General features: G+C 40.6%; 1 protein-coding gene across 1 annotated transcript; it reads left to right on the forward strand.

Moving 5' to 3' along the window:
• The first annotated feature begins 10965 nt into the window (after positions 1–10965).
• pex10 (peroxisomal biogenesis factor 10) lies at positions 10966–16197 on the forward strand. The gene is made up of 6 exons (XM_072367599.1): positions 10966–11351; positions 12618–12698; positions 12783–13195; positions 14159–14325; positions 14575–14710; positions 15850–16197. Exons 1-6 carry the CDS (start codon positions 11240–11242, stop codon positions 15916–15918), a joined length of 978 nt encoding a protein of 325 aa, XP_072223700.1. The 5' UTR covers positions 10966–11239; the 3' UTR covers positions 15919–16197.
• The last annotated feature ends 4220 nt before the right edge of the window (positions 16198–20417 follow it).

Raw genomic sequence — 20417 nt, forward strand, 5'->3', positions numbered from 1 at the left:
GTTTTTAATGACGTTTAGTTTTGCTGACCCCCTGACCATCTCTCACTATTATGAATTCAGCTAATTAGTCGAGTTGTTTTTTTTAATCATAGCAACATAATTGCCTTTTCTGTAAAACTGCAAAGTTCCAACCATGCCATTAGATTTTATGACGTTCGCTCTTCTCAAGCTTATTTCTCCTACTGGAACCTGATATTTTCATTTTCAAACCTTACACCCAAAGGAAGCTTTTATTTCCCTCAGCATTTCACTGCAGAATAAATCCACACAGATCACCAGCTGCTTCCCCACGAGGCTGCATTGTTTTCCCTCTCAGGCTTTTATCCCTGGTGAGGTGCTCGGTTTCAGTGCTGTTAAATCCGCTCCGAATGAGCTGATAGCGGTTGAAAACCAACACCTCACTAAAAAACACGCCTCCACAAAAGGGAAAGAGAACCGGCTTTTCTCATCAAACCACACCGACGCTCATAACTGCCAAGGCAGGTTGATACAACTCACACACAATTACTGTAGTTCTGATAAAGTTGATCTTAAGATGAAACATGAGGAATAATACAGCTGTAAAAAAAAAAGAACAAACACCTTCTTTCAGTTCGAAGGTTTGTCATTTCAGGACATAAAAGATCATCTGGTCTTTACCAGGTGTGGAATTTAGAAGAAAGCAGCCTCACATGAACAGCAACACATGACATATTACACTGTGTCATTATCTATTGAACAAAAACAGACTAAATGCAGTCCATCCCATGATTCAACAGGCTGTAAAAGCACTTTTAGCAGCAATAAGTTGAAGTGATGGTTTTCTGTACGACGTTATCAGTCTCTCACGTGGTTTTGGAGGAATTTTGGCCTACTCTTCCTCACAATGTTGCTTCAGTTTGTTTAGGTTCAGATAAAAATATCTGCACAATGAACACAATAATTTACATTTTGTTTTGAAGGGTTACACTAAAATAGGTGCTAACTTATCAGGAAAATCTAAATAAAGAGGCTACTTACGTTTTAAAAGAAAGCTAAAAATCATTTACCTTTCCTTTCGACACCTTCAGACATTCGACAGTCAAATTCAAATCTGAATTATCTCCTAGCGTTCATTTCCAAGACAGATATGGTTTGCTTTCTATAGGATTAACCATAAAGTGCAGACCAGTCTGCATGGGGCAGTGGATCTGAAAAGGTCATGGTAACTCGCAACTTGTGGGACAAAATAGAACACAGCCAATGATTTTTGAGAGAAGAAAGAATAAGCAACTGTGAAAAGGTCAGGAAGCATGTTTCAAACGTATTCAGATCCTGGACAGATTGATGATATTCACTCAGTGATTTTTTTCAGGGAGGGGAGATCCCATACCATCTAAATGTCTGAGCGTAAAAGCAATTTTGCTGTGTTTGAACTTGCTGTCATTTCATCTACTTTTACTGCAGTGGTAATTCTACACCTCAGACATGTTAATTGCCGCTCTGCTTGTGCTTTGTTTAAGCTGTGATGGATTGTCTGAAGTAATAACTGCTGGATGGTATCACCGCAGCCTGCCAATGAGCTGGCAAGAATTAGTGCTAATGACAGCCAATGTCCTAATAAGCCTTCTAAATCTACTTCTACGTGTTGTGGAAGGAATGAAACTTGTGTCATGGCACCCGACTATGAACTCTCCACATCTAAATTCCCCACCTCCTGTGATCCAACAGTACTTACTGTGTCTGAACTCTTCCAACAAAGAGCTGGACTACTGACTGGTCTGACCATAATACACAATGGTCCATCCCAGATGCCTCCGAGCCCAGAGAAGTGGACGCCGCCTCTGGACGAGGTTAACATAGGAATTCTGCTTTCCCCAGCAGAGCGACATCTGCGAATGTAACTCTGTATTGTCGTGCTTGACAAAGGTTTCCTACAGTAGATCAGAGATGACAGATGTCAAGCTTAGACTCTGCAGCTAGGATCCTGATGAGAGTTCACAAATATGAGCACATCACCCCCATCCTCCACTGGCTTCCTGTCTCCACCAGGATTGAGTACAAGGTTTCCCTCCTCACACACCAATGCCTCTGTGGACATGCCCCCTCTAATTCAAATAACTCCTCCATCTAGAAAAAACAACCCGTTTCTTTCACTCCACTCTCTTAAACTTCCTCCACCCACCCAGAGCCAAGCTCAGGACCATGGGAGATAGAGCTTTCTGTGCTGCTGCCCCACGCCTGTGGAACACTCTGAGGACACCACAACCCACTGACTCTTTTAAAAAGGGACCTAAAGACATTTCTTTTTAGCAAAAAAAGGGGTCCCCCCTTTTAGATGTCTGCCAAATTATTTTTACTTCTTTTTACTTTTATACTGAACTGCTTTCTTGTTTTTATCTTTTTTTAGATCTTGCAATGTAAAGAGCACAACAAATAAAATGTATTATTATTATTATTGTTATTATTTTGCTCCCTTGTCCTTTACAAACTGAAATTCCTCCAGATTCCTTGAATGTTTTAATGATATTCTCCACTGTAGAGGGGGAAATATATAAATCCCTTCTAATGTTCCTTTGAGGAGCATTGATTTTGAACACTTAAATGTTTTTCTCACACATTTGTGGACAAACTGGATATCCTCTGAACAATTTTACACCTCTATCTGTCGTGGAGGCTGCTTCTGGACTGAATCATGGTTACAATCACTACATGTAGGTCACCTTCCAGCTTTTTTTTTTTTTTTTTTATTTGAATGGGGTTGATTTAAATTAACAGTCCCCAGTCACATTTTTTACCATCTCCCCTAAGGAATGTGATTTAATTTCCACAACAGAAATCAGGTTAGAAGATGTTTTTTTTTTTAAGTTCCAAGGGAAAAGCCACAGTCCATGATGACCCATGAAAAAAAAAAAAGCATTCAGAGCTGAGGATGAAAGAAGAACAAAAAGTGATGCTGAAGTTGCTCAGTATGTGGGGTGTTTCTAGCAAAGGGTTTATAAGCTTGGGAGCCTCAACAGAGCTTGAAATTGTTCCCTAAGACTGTGAGGATACGGGTCATGCCAGTAGGCATTTGATACATGAGGGTCAGCAGCTTTGAATACTAGAAGTCATGTGAAACTGCTCTGCAAAATGGGAAAGGCTGAATTAAAAGACAAATAAGTGCTGTACTAGGGGGAAATCTGCATGAGTGTGAGTAGGTCCAAGGGTGCAACAGGAATGAGTGATTCTGTTGACAACAGGCCCAGGGAAGGCCATCTGCAGCAGAGAGGATGATGATGATATAGAGCCAAAAGATGAAGAGAAAAGGAATAACCTTTTACTGTTTTGGAATAGCTCTAATGGCTAATGGAGTAAAATAAACAAAGAAGTCATCAAAAGACCCAATGTTCGTCCACAGGAGGCACCATGATACATCACACGTGGAGCAGCCCTAGAAAAGGGGAAACTCGCTTTAACCCTGGTGTCTTTTAAGGCAGGTCAGTTATGGACAATGTGGCTTATAGTCATGTCAAGTGTGTGCAGTCATATAAGCACCAAACCAGCCTGTTTGTTTTACCTTATGGCCCCATAAAAGTCATATGATACAGCATTGACTCTGACTTCACACAGTGTGTGTGGGAAAACATGAGAACAGGTCTCTTCTTGCCCTCAAATAGACTACTTACATTAAGCCAAAGGCTATGTCAGATTTACTATGAGTACAGGTTCTGTCTGCATGCTGTGAGGTATGACTTTCCTGCCCGCAGGAGCAAATCAGCAATAGGTCAAATGGAACATAATCAGTCAAGATGTAAAAGAACGCACTTGAACAGCAGTCATACTTCAAGATTCATGTGTCTGCGTTCGCACTCGACCACACATCAGCATTTAAAATCTCTGTTTGCTTCAGATTCACTTCAACCACATCAAAAGGTAAAATAAATAACTGTTCGAGGGGCCCACACTGGAAGGCAAAAAAGCCTGCTGTTGCAAAAGAGTTGGAGGATGAAAATTGGGCACATTTTAAGAGATTCTCATCAAATTCAGTAATGTTGTTGCAAAAAAAAAAAAAAAGCCTGAATTTTACATTCTCAACAAACATGAAGACAGAAACCCAGACCTGGATCCCAGACATGACATTTCTCTGATGCTAAATGAAAAGCAGATGTTGTTTGAGGTCATTAAGGAAGCGTTTTTTCCTACATCTCCTCAACCAGGTGTTCCCCTCAGTTTCCCTGCTTCCTTCCAGCTATATTTCTGGGTGTGTGGGTTGTTATCTGTGAGCATAAGCCTGTGGGGTCCCTTCAGGATATCCCTGTACAAACAACGCGCCACCTACGCACAGTCTACAAGAGCTTCTGTTCTTGCTATTGTTATTTTGCACATTGGACAGTGATACTGGTCTCTAAAGAATGACCCATGTACAGTATGTCAACCTATGTTGTGATACTGCTGACTTATGTGAAAAATGTACATGCAGGCACATGTTTTACATGCAATAAATTTATACAATATTAACATATACATGACTTTAAGAAACATCTCATTTTAGCTGAAATAATATACATGAAAGCATCAAGTTCCCATAAAAATATCCATAAAACAGTCCTCCGACTGTGATAAACTGATACAAGATACGGGCAAATTTCAGAAAACACAAATTTCACATTCAACATTTTCACATTCACATTCCCTTCAAGATAAATTCTCATTTTATTTGACTTATAGTGTGTCACATTTAGAGACAAATGAAATATTTATACTGCCTGCCTAATATTGTGTTGGTCCCCAAAACAAGGACTGCAGTATACAAGTTTTCTGATAAGGTGCTGACACCAAGAGGATAGCAACAGATGCTTTAAAGTTACAATATCAAACATTTATGGGGATCTATTGGCAGAAATTTTAATATCTTTGTTTTCATTATTGTAGAATTGTGTGATTTAGAATTGTACATATCAGGACAAGATACAAAAATAAATAAATGAATTAAAAAAAATAAATCACATGGTCCTTACCAGCACCTAAAATGAGCTAAATGCCGCCTCAGATGAACACATGACATACGACATTGTCTCATTATTCATCTAACAAAACAAAGGCAAAAGGAGGAAGCAATGTGTGAAAAGTCTCCTCATACTGCTTCAATGGGAATCAAGTGAGTAGGTGCTGCTGATTAAAGAGAAAGATATTTTACAAGTGGAAAATATTTAAGACAGTTGTGGACGTCCCCGCAAGTTCACCCCAAAGTCAGACCATGCAGTGCTAAGAGAAACTTCAGAAAACCCACGAGCTACATCTCTAAAGGCCCTCTGTTAACGTGTTTAACAGCAGGAAATATAACAGGCCTCCAGTACTACAGCACTGCAGTTCAGAGGAAAGCACTGTAGCCTGTTAAAGATGACACACACCCTGCATCAGGAATTTGACCTGCCACCTTCAGGATGCTGCTACAAAGCACTTCTTGTAAATAACAGACATATCAGGTTTTGTTTATGTCTTGTATCAGGGTATGTAAAAAGTGGGTTACTTTTTTTTTTTTTCACATAACTATATCATGATGGAGGAGGTCCTCTGCTGTTATCTTTTTCTATATGTTTGGAAGGCGAGGGTGAATTGCGTTGAATCTGTTGGCTGTAATCTGTTGTTTTATCATTTGGTGACATGACATCCTACACTATGAACCTTTACGTCTTGCAACTTTGGAGATGAGGTCTCTGCGGCTGGGACTTATTTTCCAGAAAATCCCTCAGATGTTCAATATGGAACTGTTTTCCATTTTCCTTTAACCATTCCTGAACTATTTCTGCAAATCTGCTGGGGGAGTATGATCTTTAAGGAATATTGCTGCCATGAAGTGGTGGAAAAGAAGAACATTACTCAGAGCTCCGCACCACCAGTGGTGGCTTAACTTATTCTAATAGTGCATCTTTCTGCCATCTCTTTCACATATAAATGACGCACACACATCCAGCTCTGCAAATGATGTAAAAAGAAAACCTAAAGCCTTCGACAAGGCCACGTTTTTCCATTATTCAACAGAACAGTTTTAAAGTTCTTTTGTACATTGCAAGTACTGTAGTAGTCACTTGAAACAGTCTGTACCTACATACACCTATTTTTGGTAGGCACCACTCATTTTAAACACCCAACAAACTTAAAGATGCTGTGACACACTTGTCCAACCATCACAATGTCACATAAGTTGCCAGGTTTCCCTCATTCCAGCAAATTGATCTGAATTGCTGACAGTTTACTTGCTGCCCAAGACTTCCTGTATCTGGTCAGGTGTCATTGTGATGATAAATAGTTAGTCACCTCACCTGCACATGGTTTCATATTGTTGCACTTATGATAAGGTGAACACATTAAACTAAGAGCTTTTTTAGGATTCAACACATTACCACAATATGATCAATATAATAAGATGCTGAAGATTGAGCTTTCTTTACTAAATATTTCTTGTCAGATTGAAAGAATACAACTCAAAAGCTGTTTAACTGAAGGTAGTAAGTGTGGGCTTGAGTTATATGACAAATATTCCTCTACTGAAATTGAGGAATTGAGGAATTGAAATTGTTGATTTAATGCAACTGAGGCAACTTTGTACAAGTTTGCATTGCTGATGCTCATCTGTTTGTTATCCTTACAGCTGTTAGCCTCCGGGAATTAGATCTCCTCTGCTCAGTCATCCAGCTCAAATACGGAGACTGAAAACACATTTATCTGAAACATTACAGCTTACTGTATGAGTGTCAGCTAAGAGATTAACCTTTCTTTGTCGTATCAGAATCCACTTTAGGGGGAAGTTCTAAACACTGATCTTTTCAGCACAACAGAAGCTCCAGTTTAACCACGTTAATCAAAAGCACAGCAGTCTTGCACAGTAAAGCTGTACAAATCCTGACGCCTTGTAGTGCCAGCCTACCGCCACTATATGCTGATGTTAAATATGTGAAACATACAGGTAGATATGAACACAAACCAGTTAGGTCTTTGTCTTACCTGTAAAAGCCCAGATTTTCCCTGTGTTCTCGTTGGTGGTTTAGTTCAAGCAGCAAAGCACTTCCCACACCTTCTACCTTCTTTCTGCAACAACTTACAAGAAGCTGCCAAGTTAAAAGGAGGAGGGAAAGGAAGACTCTTAGCTCCTCCCCTCAGTCTGAGAGCAAAGTTCAACTTCCTGGTGTGTAGGATGGAGGGGCAGGCGGTTCAAGGGTTGATTCAGGCACTGAAAAGTCGCAGTAAGAGGATAGGAGCGGGCTTATAATGGGATGTTCTGCGTGGAGGTTATAATACACCCCGCTCGCTCAGGGAGCAGCACTAAGGAGACAAAGAAACTGGTTCTGCAACTTTCCCGACAGATCGCAGCCGACTTGTCTCAGGTGTGAATGAAAACATGAATGAATCTTCTCAACCCACTTACACAGGTAGAAGAGGGCTCTCTGTTACAGGATGTCCCTTGTGTCAACACATATTTCTTTCAGTTTTACTTAATTAGCATCAAATCCCAACAAGAGTCATCTCAAGACACTTTACAGTCAATCCAATTGTAATCCAATCCAATATTGAGTTGGTGATGACATTTTTTTTCTTTTAAGGTCTATCAAATAGCACCTGACTCAAGAACATTAGAAATAATACACCGTTTGATATAAAGCATGAACTATCTTGCTCTAAAAAAAACGTACACCAAGCAAAAATAAACTTAGTTACTCTTTGGCTCTGTTCTATCAGATAGCAGCAAAAGATCCTGACCACATACAGACTCAATAGCCACAGTTTAGTTTTAAAAAAGAACAACATCCTTGTCCCAAACTTCACAGAGCTGGAGGACACTGGAAAGAAGCAGATTACATTTTGAGAGGGACATGCGGCATACTTATACTGATAAAGAAGGATGAGATGACCTGCCTGTGTAACTGTCACTTCAATTTTCATGCCATAGTCCACGATAAATTTATTGGGACATATGGTCTTTTTTTTGAGAATTTAATCTGTATTTGTAGCTACCCGTTTATATTATGGTTTCTTAATTATCTTTTTCGTAGCTATTATGGCACTTAATTTTCATACTTATTTTACTCGTTTTGTCTACAGCACTTTGTGACTGTACGTCTGTGAAAAGCGCTCAATGAATAAGCTTATTTTCTTACATTCTCATGATTTATTTTCAATTTTTTTTTATTGTGTTAAAATTATTTAATAAGTCCCAAAAAAGAATCACCATGAATGAGATGTGTTTAATGTTAGAGTATGATGTGCTTTCTGCTCACCATATCAGCTTACGTAGAACATCATGTTCTGTGATTTATGTGGATTTTTAAGATGTTCTGTCTCTTAGTAACTTCGCCTCTTGTTGTATTCTTAAGTTGGTATAGCTTCTGCACCTTAGATAGTTTTACTTCTTGCTTATATTTCAGACCAACACTAATCCCATTTCCAAATTTGAACTTCCTAGACTCCTCCCTTTGACTCTGCTGCCCACGTCTGAGGGCATGTTTATTCTTGCATAAATCTGTTTGCGTCACTCTCACCTTACTCAGAGAAAAGGATTTGGGATATTTCGTGACCTCAGACGAACTTCCTTGAAAGTCTCCAAAAACCTAGCAGCACATAGCCTTTGGTTATGATGCTTCATGTAAATCTAATACTGATTGGCTGAAAGTTAGCTTGGGCCGGAGGGGCAACAACAACCAATTTCATCACAAAGTGGATGAAACACCAAAAACAACAAGAACATTAAAGCATGGCTGCTGCAGTGGCTAGCATCATTGATATGTCTTAGTTTCAACCCAACACAAAGATGATCTTTGCCCACTTTGACTTTTGTCTTTTAAACTGCTGTGCAAAGCTAAAGGACCAACAACAGTAACAAACAAAAGCAGCCATCCAATAAATGTGTCACACAAGTGCTTCATCTGACCATTGTTTAGTTGGAGTTTAGATCTGTATTTTATCATTTGTTAGCATTAAATCTGTCTGTGACGAAGTACACATTTATTTCTCATTGAATTTATAATGTGAGATTATTGTGTCACACGCCAATAAACAAACATGCTGAAAAGTCCTTTTCTTTGCTTAAAGCTCATGCAGCAATTCTCTTCTCTCCTTCAGGTGCATTTTAGTAAGTGACACATCCTTCAAAATATTTTGCTAAAACAACCACAGACTTCTCGGGAAAAGACGTCACCTTGATGGTAGCATCTGTCTCTCCAAAACTCCAACATTCCCCTTTGCATCAATGGTACCTTCACACATATAAAGTCATCCATGCCAAGGACACTGGTGCACCAGCACACCATCAAAGACGCTGGATTTTGCACCTTTCTCTGATAACAGCCTGGATGCTCTTTCTCATCTTTGGAGAAGCAGATGTCAGTTTTTCCCAAATTGGACTTGGACAAAATGGAAACGTGAACTCATCTGACCACAGAACACGTGTCTACTGTCTTTCTGTCCATCTGAGATGAACTCGTGTCCAGAAAACTGGGTGGTGTTTCTGCACAGAGTTGACGTATGGCTTCCTTCTTGTGTAATACAGTTTCAGGTTACATTTCTGGATGCAGCCATGGACTGTGTTGAGTGAAAATGCTTTTCCAAGCTCCTCCTGAGCCCATGTGGTCATATTGATCATGGTGGCATGACGGTTTCTCATGCATTGCTGCCTGATGACTCCAAGCTCATCCAACGTGGTTTCTGTCCTCTGTTTCCCCAGACTCCCTGAATCTTTCCAATCAATATTTTGCTCTGTAGATGCTGAAAGACCAAAGTTTTTCACAGTCTTGCTTTGAAATGAAAATTTAATCTATAATTTTCTGACTGAGTTTAGCAAACAGCTGTGAGCCACGTCCCAACCTTGCTTGGAAAGACGAAGCTTTTGGTGAATGATCCTTTCATGCCCAACCCTGAGACTCTCACCTGTCACAAATTAATCATCTAATTGTAGAATCTTCCAGAACGCTGTTATTTGTATATCGTATTAACTTTTCTGTCTTTCTTTGTCTCTCACCAAACTTTTTTTTTTGTGTTCCTGGCATCAAATTTTTTATTTGATTGTACTTTCTAAATAAAGTGAAGCTGGTCTGTGAACACACTCATCACCATTTCATTTTACTTAATGTTTGTGAAATAAACATTAAATTAAAAGAAAACAGTTTAAAGTATTTTTATTTGCATTCGTGAAAATGTACAAACTCGTGGTAATAGGGTTTGCAAAATCAGTGGTGACTGCCAGTCGCCTGTCTGGGATTAATCAAGAATTTAAGATTGTATGAGGTCTTATGTTGCCTTTTTGCAACACTTACCATACGAGTGGGAGGAGGAAGGGAGGGCAAGTAAAAAACTCATCTGTGGTGACTCAACATTACTAAGGATTAAATCAGGATCAGTCAGAAACCACTAAATCACCTAGTTTATGCAACATGGGAACAACTGGAAACGTAGCAAGACAAGTGAGCAAAGAAAGACATCAAGAGAAGAGGAGATGTGGATGTTAACATCAATATGTTAAAATCAGGGGGGTCTTGATGAAGCTTTGGCAGAAGTTCAATCAGGGAGTTCTGTTCCATTTTAATCAGGCCTGTCAATCTTTCATTTGATCCCTCTTTATTGAAATAGTGATATAGTGACAAAAGCAGTGGCATAGAAATACAAAAGGAGCACCCTTACATCAAAGATAGAGTGAATAAATTGAGAATGATTAGAAAGAAAGTGCCCAGTAGAAAGAAGAAGCTGTTGTAAGTAGAAAAGAAATTGGTCTCAGCAGCTTTAACATCACACTTGTCATTACAGCTCGGCATTTAATTGTCCGCTGTAATCAATGTCAAGTAAAGCTAATTATCTATTACAGAGTGGTTATAAATGGATATCAAGATTTTCTAAAAAACAACTTATCAGAAAGACAGTAGCAGAGCATCGACTGTAGTGGAAGATTGGAGCCAGAAGGGGGCAGAGAAGCGATTAAAATAATGCACAGAATCGAAGAAGAAGAAATCTAGCGTAACATCATTATCATTAGAAGAAGAAGATGAAGCTTCTCACTCATGTCCAGGACATATCTACCTGATACTGTAACAGCTACTATTTGCACACATTTTTACCGTCCTTAAGTTTGGCACCGAAGATCTAACAACCGGGGCAGAACAGCAGATTGGTTAAATAGTTGTTGTCGGCGTACTGTTTCTTGTTTTGGACCAGAGTCCGTTTGTTTCTTCTCGGATAAACGTCCAAGGGCCGTAAATAACTCGCCATGAACTTGTTTAAAAGTATCTTTCTGGCTGTCTGATGCAAGCTTACGATGCCCCTCGCTCCAGCAAACCAGGCCCAGCTGATTCGGTCCAGTCAAAAGGACGAATATTACCGAACCATCCTGAGAAACAAAGCTAACGAAGCTTTTCAAAACCTTGCAGGTGAATGTTGACACATTAACCGTCGTCTTATGCCAGCTAACTGCCGTGAAACAGCCGTAAGGAAACGGAAGAGTTCCCTGGTGAAAAATTAATATTATTACATCTTATATTTACATCTTCAATGGCATATTGCCAACGTACTATTGAAAACGTGAACCATCTAGAAATATATATATATAAGTCAGTTACTATTACGTACTAATTTATATCAATAGAAATGTGTGAAAACTATGATGGAGCCTTTTAGAACAAGAACGTATTGATGGCATTTTTGTGATACTTTATTTGTATACTACATGTACTTAAGTTGTTCCACTTGAGTACCCAAAAGTACAAAAAACTTTGAACTCTGCTTTTCGACAACTTAATTGCAATTAAAATATAATGAGCACGAAATCAGTTGTTCAAAAACAGTACATTTCAAAGCAAGTACACTCAGGTATGCCGAAATGTAATATACATTGCAAAACAGCATGTTTAAGTCATTTTTCCCTTTCAATTGGAAGAGTAGCTTTTCATTCTGATTGTAAGGAGAGTTTAGAGACATAAATTTAGAGATCTATTCGATTTTACCCTGTTCTGATGCATTTTTATTACCAGCAGCACTTTGATTCTCCTCTGTACATGTACTGAATTGAGAACAAAAAAATCTTTGAATATTCCTGCTAATTTAAGATGTATTTGCTCGTTCGCGAAGATGGTTACAAGAAGAGGATTCAGTTTCTCTTTGACACAATGACTAAAAAGTATCTGCTTTAAACATATCTAATACCTGTAGAATCTTTTCTATGTGTACATGTGAACTTCTTTTGTTGACTTGTGAATAAGAGAGCTGAGACTTATCTGCCTTCTTCCTAAGTCTTCTGATGACTGTGCATCTGCTTTCCTGAATATTTTACTGTATCTCAGAATGTATTTAATGTACCAAGCTGCTACGACAACCTAATTGCCTTCTGGGAATGAATAAAATCAACTATCTATCTACTGCAAGGAATTATGGGATAGCATTCTCTTGAGGGACTGTGTTATTTCCTCTGATAAAGAACGGTTCAGTTTGTCTTATGCTGAAGGAGATCATAAAGTTGATTTCTTACCTTCCTGAACTGTGCAGACTCTCCGTCTTCTCATCCCTTGAACACTTTACAGCTCCTCGTCACACGTTCATCTTCACGTCGGTGGATGAGCTGTTCATTTTTAAAACAGGAGCTCTGTGACGTAACAAGTCAAGCATGAAACTGAGGCGTCTGGTTTTCTTTCTGTCTGTAGGATCCAAAAGATGGCTGGACTGGAGGAGAGAGATGGAGCTGCTGTCAGATCTAGCTTACTACGGTTTAACAACATTTTCAGGTAATTGTCGTGCAGTCTGCAAACTGACCTCTTGTCTTAATTGTTCAGTTAATACAAGTTTTGATTTTTTTTCTCCCTCTGTAGGTTATCAAACTCTGGGTGAGGAGTACGTCAACATCGTCCAGGTGGACCCCACTAAACGTCAGATCCCCTCTCGGGCCAGACGTGGTCTCTTCGTCCTCTGCCATGCCTTCCTTCCGTACCTCCTGGAAAAGGTCCTGGTGTGCCTGGAGAACGAGCTGGAAGGCCATCAGGACGCCAGCGGTGGCGTCAGGCGGCGGCAGGCGGCGTCCGGGTGGTGGAGCGTGGAGTGGTGGCTCAGGAGATGGATGCGGAAGGCTGTGGGGCTGCTGACGGAGCCCCAGAGGAGGGCATGTCTGCCGGCTGTGTTCGTCATCAAGCAGGGTGTGACCCTCCTGAACAGACTCCACGTGGCCCTGTTTTACATCAGCAGCTCATTCTATCACCTGTCCAACAGGGCAGCTGGTATCAGCTACGTAAGTCACCTCACATTCGTCTCCAAACAGAAAAAACAGTCAAGCACATAGAAGAGGAGGCAGGCCTGGCAAACCACAGATTTTATAGATTCATAAAATCGGATCATTTTAAGTCATAATAAACCTTTTTCCTCAGTTTTTCTTCATTTCAATTTGTAATGTTAAACATGAAATGTTCATTTTGATCAAATTTTGTCCATTTAATAAACAGTTGATCGATCACTCAACTCATTTTTTTTCTCTTATAGTTTTAACATAAAATGGAGAAAAGAAAATAATGGACAATAATTGTGGTGTTTGCAAAGATGTGGATGTTTGGACTGTTACAACTTGTAGAACTTGATGTCAGAGTAAAGCGGAAATAAATCTATGTTCTGAGTCACATTACAGACAAACGTGTTATCAACCACTCAGCCAAACATTCACCAAGCAAATGAGATTAGGTCTCTAACGCAGAAGAACGTGAGCGCGGCTCTCCGCAGATCTCAGATCAGCTCAAACAGAGCCGGGTTTATTTCAGTGGAACCAAACTGCTGAGATGGGAAATCCGATATGAAATATTTCAGTCATCTTCCAGCTGTGGACCAACATTCTGACGCTGTCGTTCACACATGCCAGTCAGAGGAACTTTATGTGCCTTTCTGTGCTTACACTCATCATCCGAGCATCACAACATCTTTGGTTTGAGCCATGAGTTCCACGATGCCGGCTCTGCCTGACTCACATAAGTTGTTTCGTCCTCTGTGTGAGGATTCAGCTGAGATAACAAACTCTATACGAGTACTAAACATACTCCAGTAAGTACACAAGCGTGAGAGCAGCGCGAAAAGGAGAAACATGCAAGAAGATGGAGAAATTCATCTTTCGTCTTCTATTTATTGGATTTTCACATAAGGTGAAGCAAAGTTTAACACAGTCAGGGGTCTGAATCTCTGTTGACAACTTGTGTGTCTCTGTGTGTAGTTGCGTGTGATGGGGCTGAACGGCAACGATGCCACCATCAGGAGAAGCTACAGGCTGCTGGGCGCCGTCTCCCTCGTCCAGCTGCTCATCACTGTGTACCTGCATCTCAACAACTTCAGACAAAGACAGAGAGCCAGGCAGGAGTGGAGGCTCCACAGGAAGCTCAGGTACAGGAAGCCCAACCCCGTCCGCTCAGACTCGGACAGAATTTGACATCAAAACAACAGATTCTTTGTCCACAGTTTGATTTTTTTTCAGTTCTGAAGTGAGATTTTGTGTTGAGTTTTTTTTACGACTTCTCTTTCTTTGCCAAAAAAAAGCCGTCTAGATCAGGATTTCCATTAATCCCTAATTGTCTGGGTGTGAAAGCGCTACATGAAATCTTTGACTTGAGGCTGAACGGAGTATGTTTTCAGCCCTCAGCACACGCAGAGCTCCAACCCACGAGCTGCCCGCTGCATCCTTTGCCTTGAAGCGAGGAGGCACTCCACCTCCACCCCCTGCGGACACCTCTTCTGCTGGGAGTGCATCACAGAGTGGTGCAACACCAAGGTCAGGCTTATGTCATGAGCACAGCTACAGCAGGAGGTTTTCAGCTGTCAGACCAACATCAGAGGCAGCTTTTTAAATTCATTTGTTGTTCCACAGACCTTTGTTGGCCTCTTCTAATCATGCCTGGTTCTGATCACATGCGTATCAATCCAAGCCAGCCTCAGCCTTCTTATTCTGTGTATGTTCATGTTCTCTCTGGCTGTTTACTCATCGCCCTACAGCAGCTGGACCGAAGTTAGCTGATTTTTAATCAAATCAAACATTTCCAGTTTAATTAGTATTATTACCAGCCGAATGATGTAATGACGCCGGAACATTTTGAGACATATTTTCAAAAATAACATGGAGGGAATTTTTTTTTTGTGAACCCTACTTACATTTAAAAGTAGCTTATTAAGCACATTTTTGAAGACGTTCAAGTAAAAGCAGTCCAACTTAAAATGTCCTCCACATTCACATTCAGCAGCCACAGTTGATGGTAGAAAGTTCACGATTCACCAGTCAAGGTACATTTACTACACACCAGGGCTCCTGCATGTTGGAATTTCATTGGAGTCATTTTAACTTGTTTAAAATGAAAATGTGAAATGATTTAAACTAAACTGGTCATAAACCGAAGGGGAGTTGTGTGGTGAAGTGCGTCTCAGCTGTCAGTTCTCCCTGAAGTAGACAGCGATCAGAGCGCTCTCAGTTTGGAGAACAGAAACTAATCCAGACAGAGGAGCTAAACTAACAGCTGTGACTCAGTCCGGCCGGTCGACTTCAGGAATACCAACAAGACAGTAAAAGCGAGTGAAAAGCCCGGACAGGCACATTTACCATCTTTTCAATCTTTGCAAAAGCAATTCCCAGGAGTAAGTTATGTGACACAACTCCTGACGGACTCAGCTGCACGCTGTGACACTGAGCGACAAAATGAACTGTCGTGCAAAAGAAATGAAGAATATCCCTTCAAGAATGAACCTGAGCGTCACGTTGTGTCACAGCTGCAAAGCAGATCTGTGACTTTGCACAATCTGGACATTTGGGACCAGTTTAGTTTGAAAGAAAACGCCACAATAAGTAATCTGCCGGTGCTGATGCTCCGCTCTCGTCTGTGTTGTAATTTAACAGCGTTTGATTTTGTTCCATCTTTACAGGCAGAGTGTCCTTTGTGTCGGGAGAAGTTCCAGCCTCACAGGCTGGTGTACTTGAGGAACTACAGCTAGACCGACAGAGCCAGCCAGATGTTACTCGCACGCTGGACTGTGATGCATCCCAACATTCCGGCTCGTCCACCACATCAGACAGGCTCAGATTTGTGACAACATACTGCAGCCTCCTCACATAGAAACCCAAACTTTGTGTGTTTTTTCTCCCTTCTAAAGAGAAGTTGTTAAGTGACAAATCAGTTTTGGATTGTATCAATCGAATCATGTAAATGTTACTTTATATACAGGCTATATTAATCTGATTAATGTTTAAATAGAAGCTAATAAAACTGAGAATATGACTACTTATTTCATTTGTGTTCAATTCTTTATAAGATATTGCTGTTTGAATCGGGTAGAATTTGAATTTCACCCAGTTTGAAGAGCATGTACATGCAGTTCGTGGATCCAGCGTTCCCCACTTTCACTCTGACAGCAGATCAATCAGTCAGCTGCACACACACACATGTGAGTGACTGTGTGTGGCAGAAGGTTTGTGGATGACCTCTAAGTGGCATTGCTGCAATTTGTCAGACTCCTGATGGATGACAATTCTTCAAAAGCGCCACGACGAATGTGACAAACTCTCGTCCAAACCTTGGACACGAGCTGTACAAAATCTCATCAGCCATCGTTGCCCTACAAGGGCAAAGTCATGCTTTATGGATTTAGACTCGTTGAAGCAACAACAGTGGACATTTTGTTACTTTCTCAAGCTATTAGAAAGTCTTGGTAAACAAAGCTCTGAGGTAAATATCACCCATTCCAAATGATCTGGAAACATGTTGCATTGATTTGAAATTAAATTAATTTTTTTCCAGTGAAATGAGAACAGCAGTTACTGCAGATTAGACTTGGTGTAGTTAAAAATGAGGAGCATCCTCAGCAGACACAAAGCAGCTGCTCTGTGATGGAAGTATTTGTACCGAAAGCAACATATTAATGACTTTCTAAAGCTTTTTTTTTGTGGCCCAGACCAGCTGCCACCTCTCCAAAGTGTTTATTTCCTCTGGTAGCACATTCCCTCCTGTTGAAAACCGGCCAACTCACTCACACTGAACATCATTTGGGATAATCAGGTTCTCCTCACGTGGAGAAAATGGCGGAGAAGAAGCATATGAAGGCCGACTGGCACCAATCCCTGAGCTCAGGGATGATGGATGTACGCTGCCTCATTAACAGTCAGCTAGTTGACTAAATTTTATGTTAAATTCATTTAAATACTCTAAGCTTTTCTCACTGTTACGGGGGAAAACAGGAAATGCAGGGTGGTCTCCGTATACCTGACAGTGGGAAGAAATCGAACTCTGCAACTGAACAATGAATGGGCTTTACGGTTGGTCACCAGTGGATTAGATCTGATGCTCTGGATTTCTCCAGAGCACCTGAACAAGAGGTTTTAAAGGCTTTTATCTTTCCAAAATGTGTTAATGTAACACATTCGTCTCCTGAAAGCAACGGGCTATTTTACATCAAAACAAAGACGTGTCCCTTCTCTCCATCCAAATCCCTACGCAGAAAGTGAGTATGTTAACGCAGCGCGAGAAGGGAAAACAACAGATGATTGTGTTCGTCTCACAAAAATCAGACCTTTAAAAAGCATCTCAACATCAGATGACGTGGTTGGAGATGAAACCACTCAAGCATGTATGTGCTCTACTCAAACCGGCCAAAGTGCTCTGCAAGTTGAATCTTTTTGCTTCTTTTAGTAAAAACATTCAAATGATTTGTGTATTCGTGCAGCCAAATGTCCAATAAATCGGCTCTCATTCATATATGACAGTGGACAGGTTTTGTTGAAGCTTCCTACAGATTAGTGTTAAATCGCATCTATCATTCAGTTTAACATTTAGAGTCGACACAGACTGAAAAGAGCAAATGACAACATCCAAGACCCCCACCAAGAACCAGCACCAGGCGAAGAGGCTAAGGAACTTCAAACACATGAAATCTATCATGGTCCTGCCACACTAACAGCTTCGTGTAGAAAGTCATCAGCATTCATCTGTCCCAGAAGATTTTAACTCAGTGTGCTCAGGAACATTTAAACCAGCACTGTGGAGAGCATCCTGAGGGGTAATATCACCACCTGGATGGGGAGCACCACCAAGCGTGACCACTTGTGGTCCAATCAGCTGAAAGAAACATGAAGACCACCGTTCCTGATCACCAGGACACCTCCACCAAACAGCCAGGAGAGACTCCAGTCCCTTGAAGAACTGACCCTTTCCCTGCTGTCATCAGTTAATCTGTTTTAATGCTGAAATAAATGCTGGAAATTTACTGTGGTTTCATTTTAATATCTAACTGTATTTACAAACTCACCACACGCACACACACTAACACTGCGAGTGTTTAAACTCAACTTTAAATGAGTAGATCTCTGTTTGAGGCGCAGAAGCGATCCTGCTGGATCGGAGCAGTCTTATCCTGAGCGATGGAGTGACAATGATGACATTTTGAGCGTAGAATTCGGCCATTTCAACACTGATCGTCCAATGGAAATGTCATCCATTACCACACCAAAGAAGTGGCGTTACACAAGCACTTCATTTTTAAAAATTTCTCCTCAAGACTTGGTGTCGTACCATTTCAAGTTTGTGGGGATTCATAAAAGGAGAAACACTAATTGTAAACTGAGCAGATTTAATTACCCTTTGTATACAAGCTATAATAGGTTGGTTCATAAAGTAAACCTGTGTAATATAAACCTGTAGTTATAAATTATAGTATATAGCCAGTTTCCTGCTGCTGAAATGGATGCAGGTATGAACAGATTGGGAGAAAGATGAGCACCAGAAATCATGCCTGCCCCTGGCTGTGCAGTTTGTTTTTCTCCAGACGCATTTCTGTGCATCGCAAAATAAATGAAAAGCAAGATTTATCCTGTCATCCACACTGTTAATGTTCTACTGACAGAAACACACAATGTATCAGCAGGCTGTTAGAAAACAACAGATGATACAACTGTGTCAAATATCGTGCTAACCTCGCTTCCTCTGCACATCTCTGGTGGGACAAACTAACACGTCAAGAGAGGAAATGAGGATGCACATATGTGGGAGACGAGAAGAGAGAAGAGCTCGTCCTGTGTTGGGATCTGAAAAGAGAGATCGTTCACAGTCGTGTGAAAAAGGAAGCACAGCCTCGTTGGATCAATGAGGGAAATCCAACCTCAGATAAACAACTCATGACATATTACACTGTGTCATTATTTACTGAACAAAAACTGAGACAAAACACAGAAGCAGTGTGTGGAAAAACTAAGAGAACCCTTAATGCGTCCACAGGAAGTAAGAGGGTAAGTAGCAGCCAGGAGCTGTTAATCAGTGGCTCATGAGTAAGTGTGAGCATCTCTATAAAAGCAGACGTTTTGTCAGTTTGCTGGTCTGGAGCATTCAGGTGTGTTAACACAATGCTAAGAAGGAAAGACATCAGTAATGATCTTAGAGAAGCAATTACTGCTGCCCATCAATCTGAGAAGGGTTATAAGGCCATTTCCAAACTATATGGAGTCCATCATTCTACAGAGAGAAAGATTATTCACAAGTGGAAAACATTCAAAACAGCTGTCAATCTTCCCAGGAGTGGACGTCCCAGCAAGTTCACCCCAAGGTCAAAAACCCAAGAGCTACATCTCAGACTCTACAGGCCTCAGTGAGCATGTTAAATGTTAAAGTTCATGTATGGCTTGTTTGGAAGGGTTGCAGGAGAAAGCCTCTTCTCTCTAAGAAGAACATGCACCACAGCTTAGGTTTGCAAAGCTGCATCTGAACAAACCACAAGACTACTGGAACAATGTCCTTTGGACAGATCAGAACCAAAGTGTTAGGTCATAATGCACAGAAGCACGTTTGGAGAAAACCAAACACAGCATATCAGCACAAACACCTCATACCAACTGTCAAGCACGGTGGTGGAGGGCTGATGATTTGGGCTCAATCTGCAGCCACAGGACCTGGACACCTTCCGTTATAACGTCATACAGAAAACCATTACTTCAACTTACTGCTGCTAAAGGTGCTTCGTCAAGCTGTTGGATCATGGGGTTCACTTAGTTTTTCACACACTGCTTCTGTGTTTTGTCTCAGAATTTGTTCAATAAATACTGACTCAGTGTAACATGTCATGTGTTGTTGTTCATCTGAAATTTCATTTACCCCATTTTAAGACCTGTTAGGAGACAAATTAACTCTTTTTTACACAACTGCATGTGTTCAAATTCTAAAATTTAGTCTGTAGGTGATGTGTTTTAAACTGTCTGTCAGGGAGTTCTAAAAAGACATTTAAAAGAAGAACAGAACACAGTGAGTTCTAAAAGGAAGTTAAAAAGAAGAACAGAACACGATGAGTTCTAAATGACATTATGATGTCATAATGAGGCGGTAAAAGAATCAGGCAGATGTTTGATGGACTGTTTTCATTCCACATCCAACTCTGAGAGACAAACACACTTTTGAGACAAGAGTGACCTGACCTGAGATCAGACTGAAAATGTCTTTGCGGCTGAACTCAGA

The sequence above is a fragment of the Leuresthes tenuis genome, unplaced genomic scaffold, assembly GCF_036924035.1.
Source record: "Leuresthes tenuis unplaced genomic scaffold, fLeuTen1.0.hap1 SCAF_16, whole genome shotgun sequence".
Taxonomy (NCBI): Eukaryota; Metazoa; Chordata; class Actinopteri; order Atheriniformes; family Atherinopsidae; genus Leuresthes; species Leuresthes tenuis.

Excerpts from the sequence above, each read along its gene's own strand:
- pex10 (XM_072367599.1), top strand. The coding sequence starts at position 11,240 with ATGCCCCTCGCTCCAGCAAACCAGGCCCAGCTGATTCGGTCCAGTCAA. Across the intron at positions 11,352-12,617 it reads AGCTTTTCAAAACCTTGCAG|GATCCAAAAGATGGCTGGAC; the intron begins GTGAATGTTGAC and ends TTCTGTCTGTAG. Across the intron at positions 13,196-14,158 it reads GGGCAGCTGGTATCAGCTAC|TTGCGTGTGATGGGGCTGAA; the intron begins GTAAGTCACCTC and ends CTCTGTGTGTAG.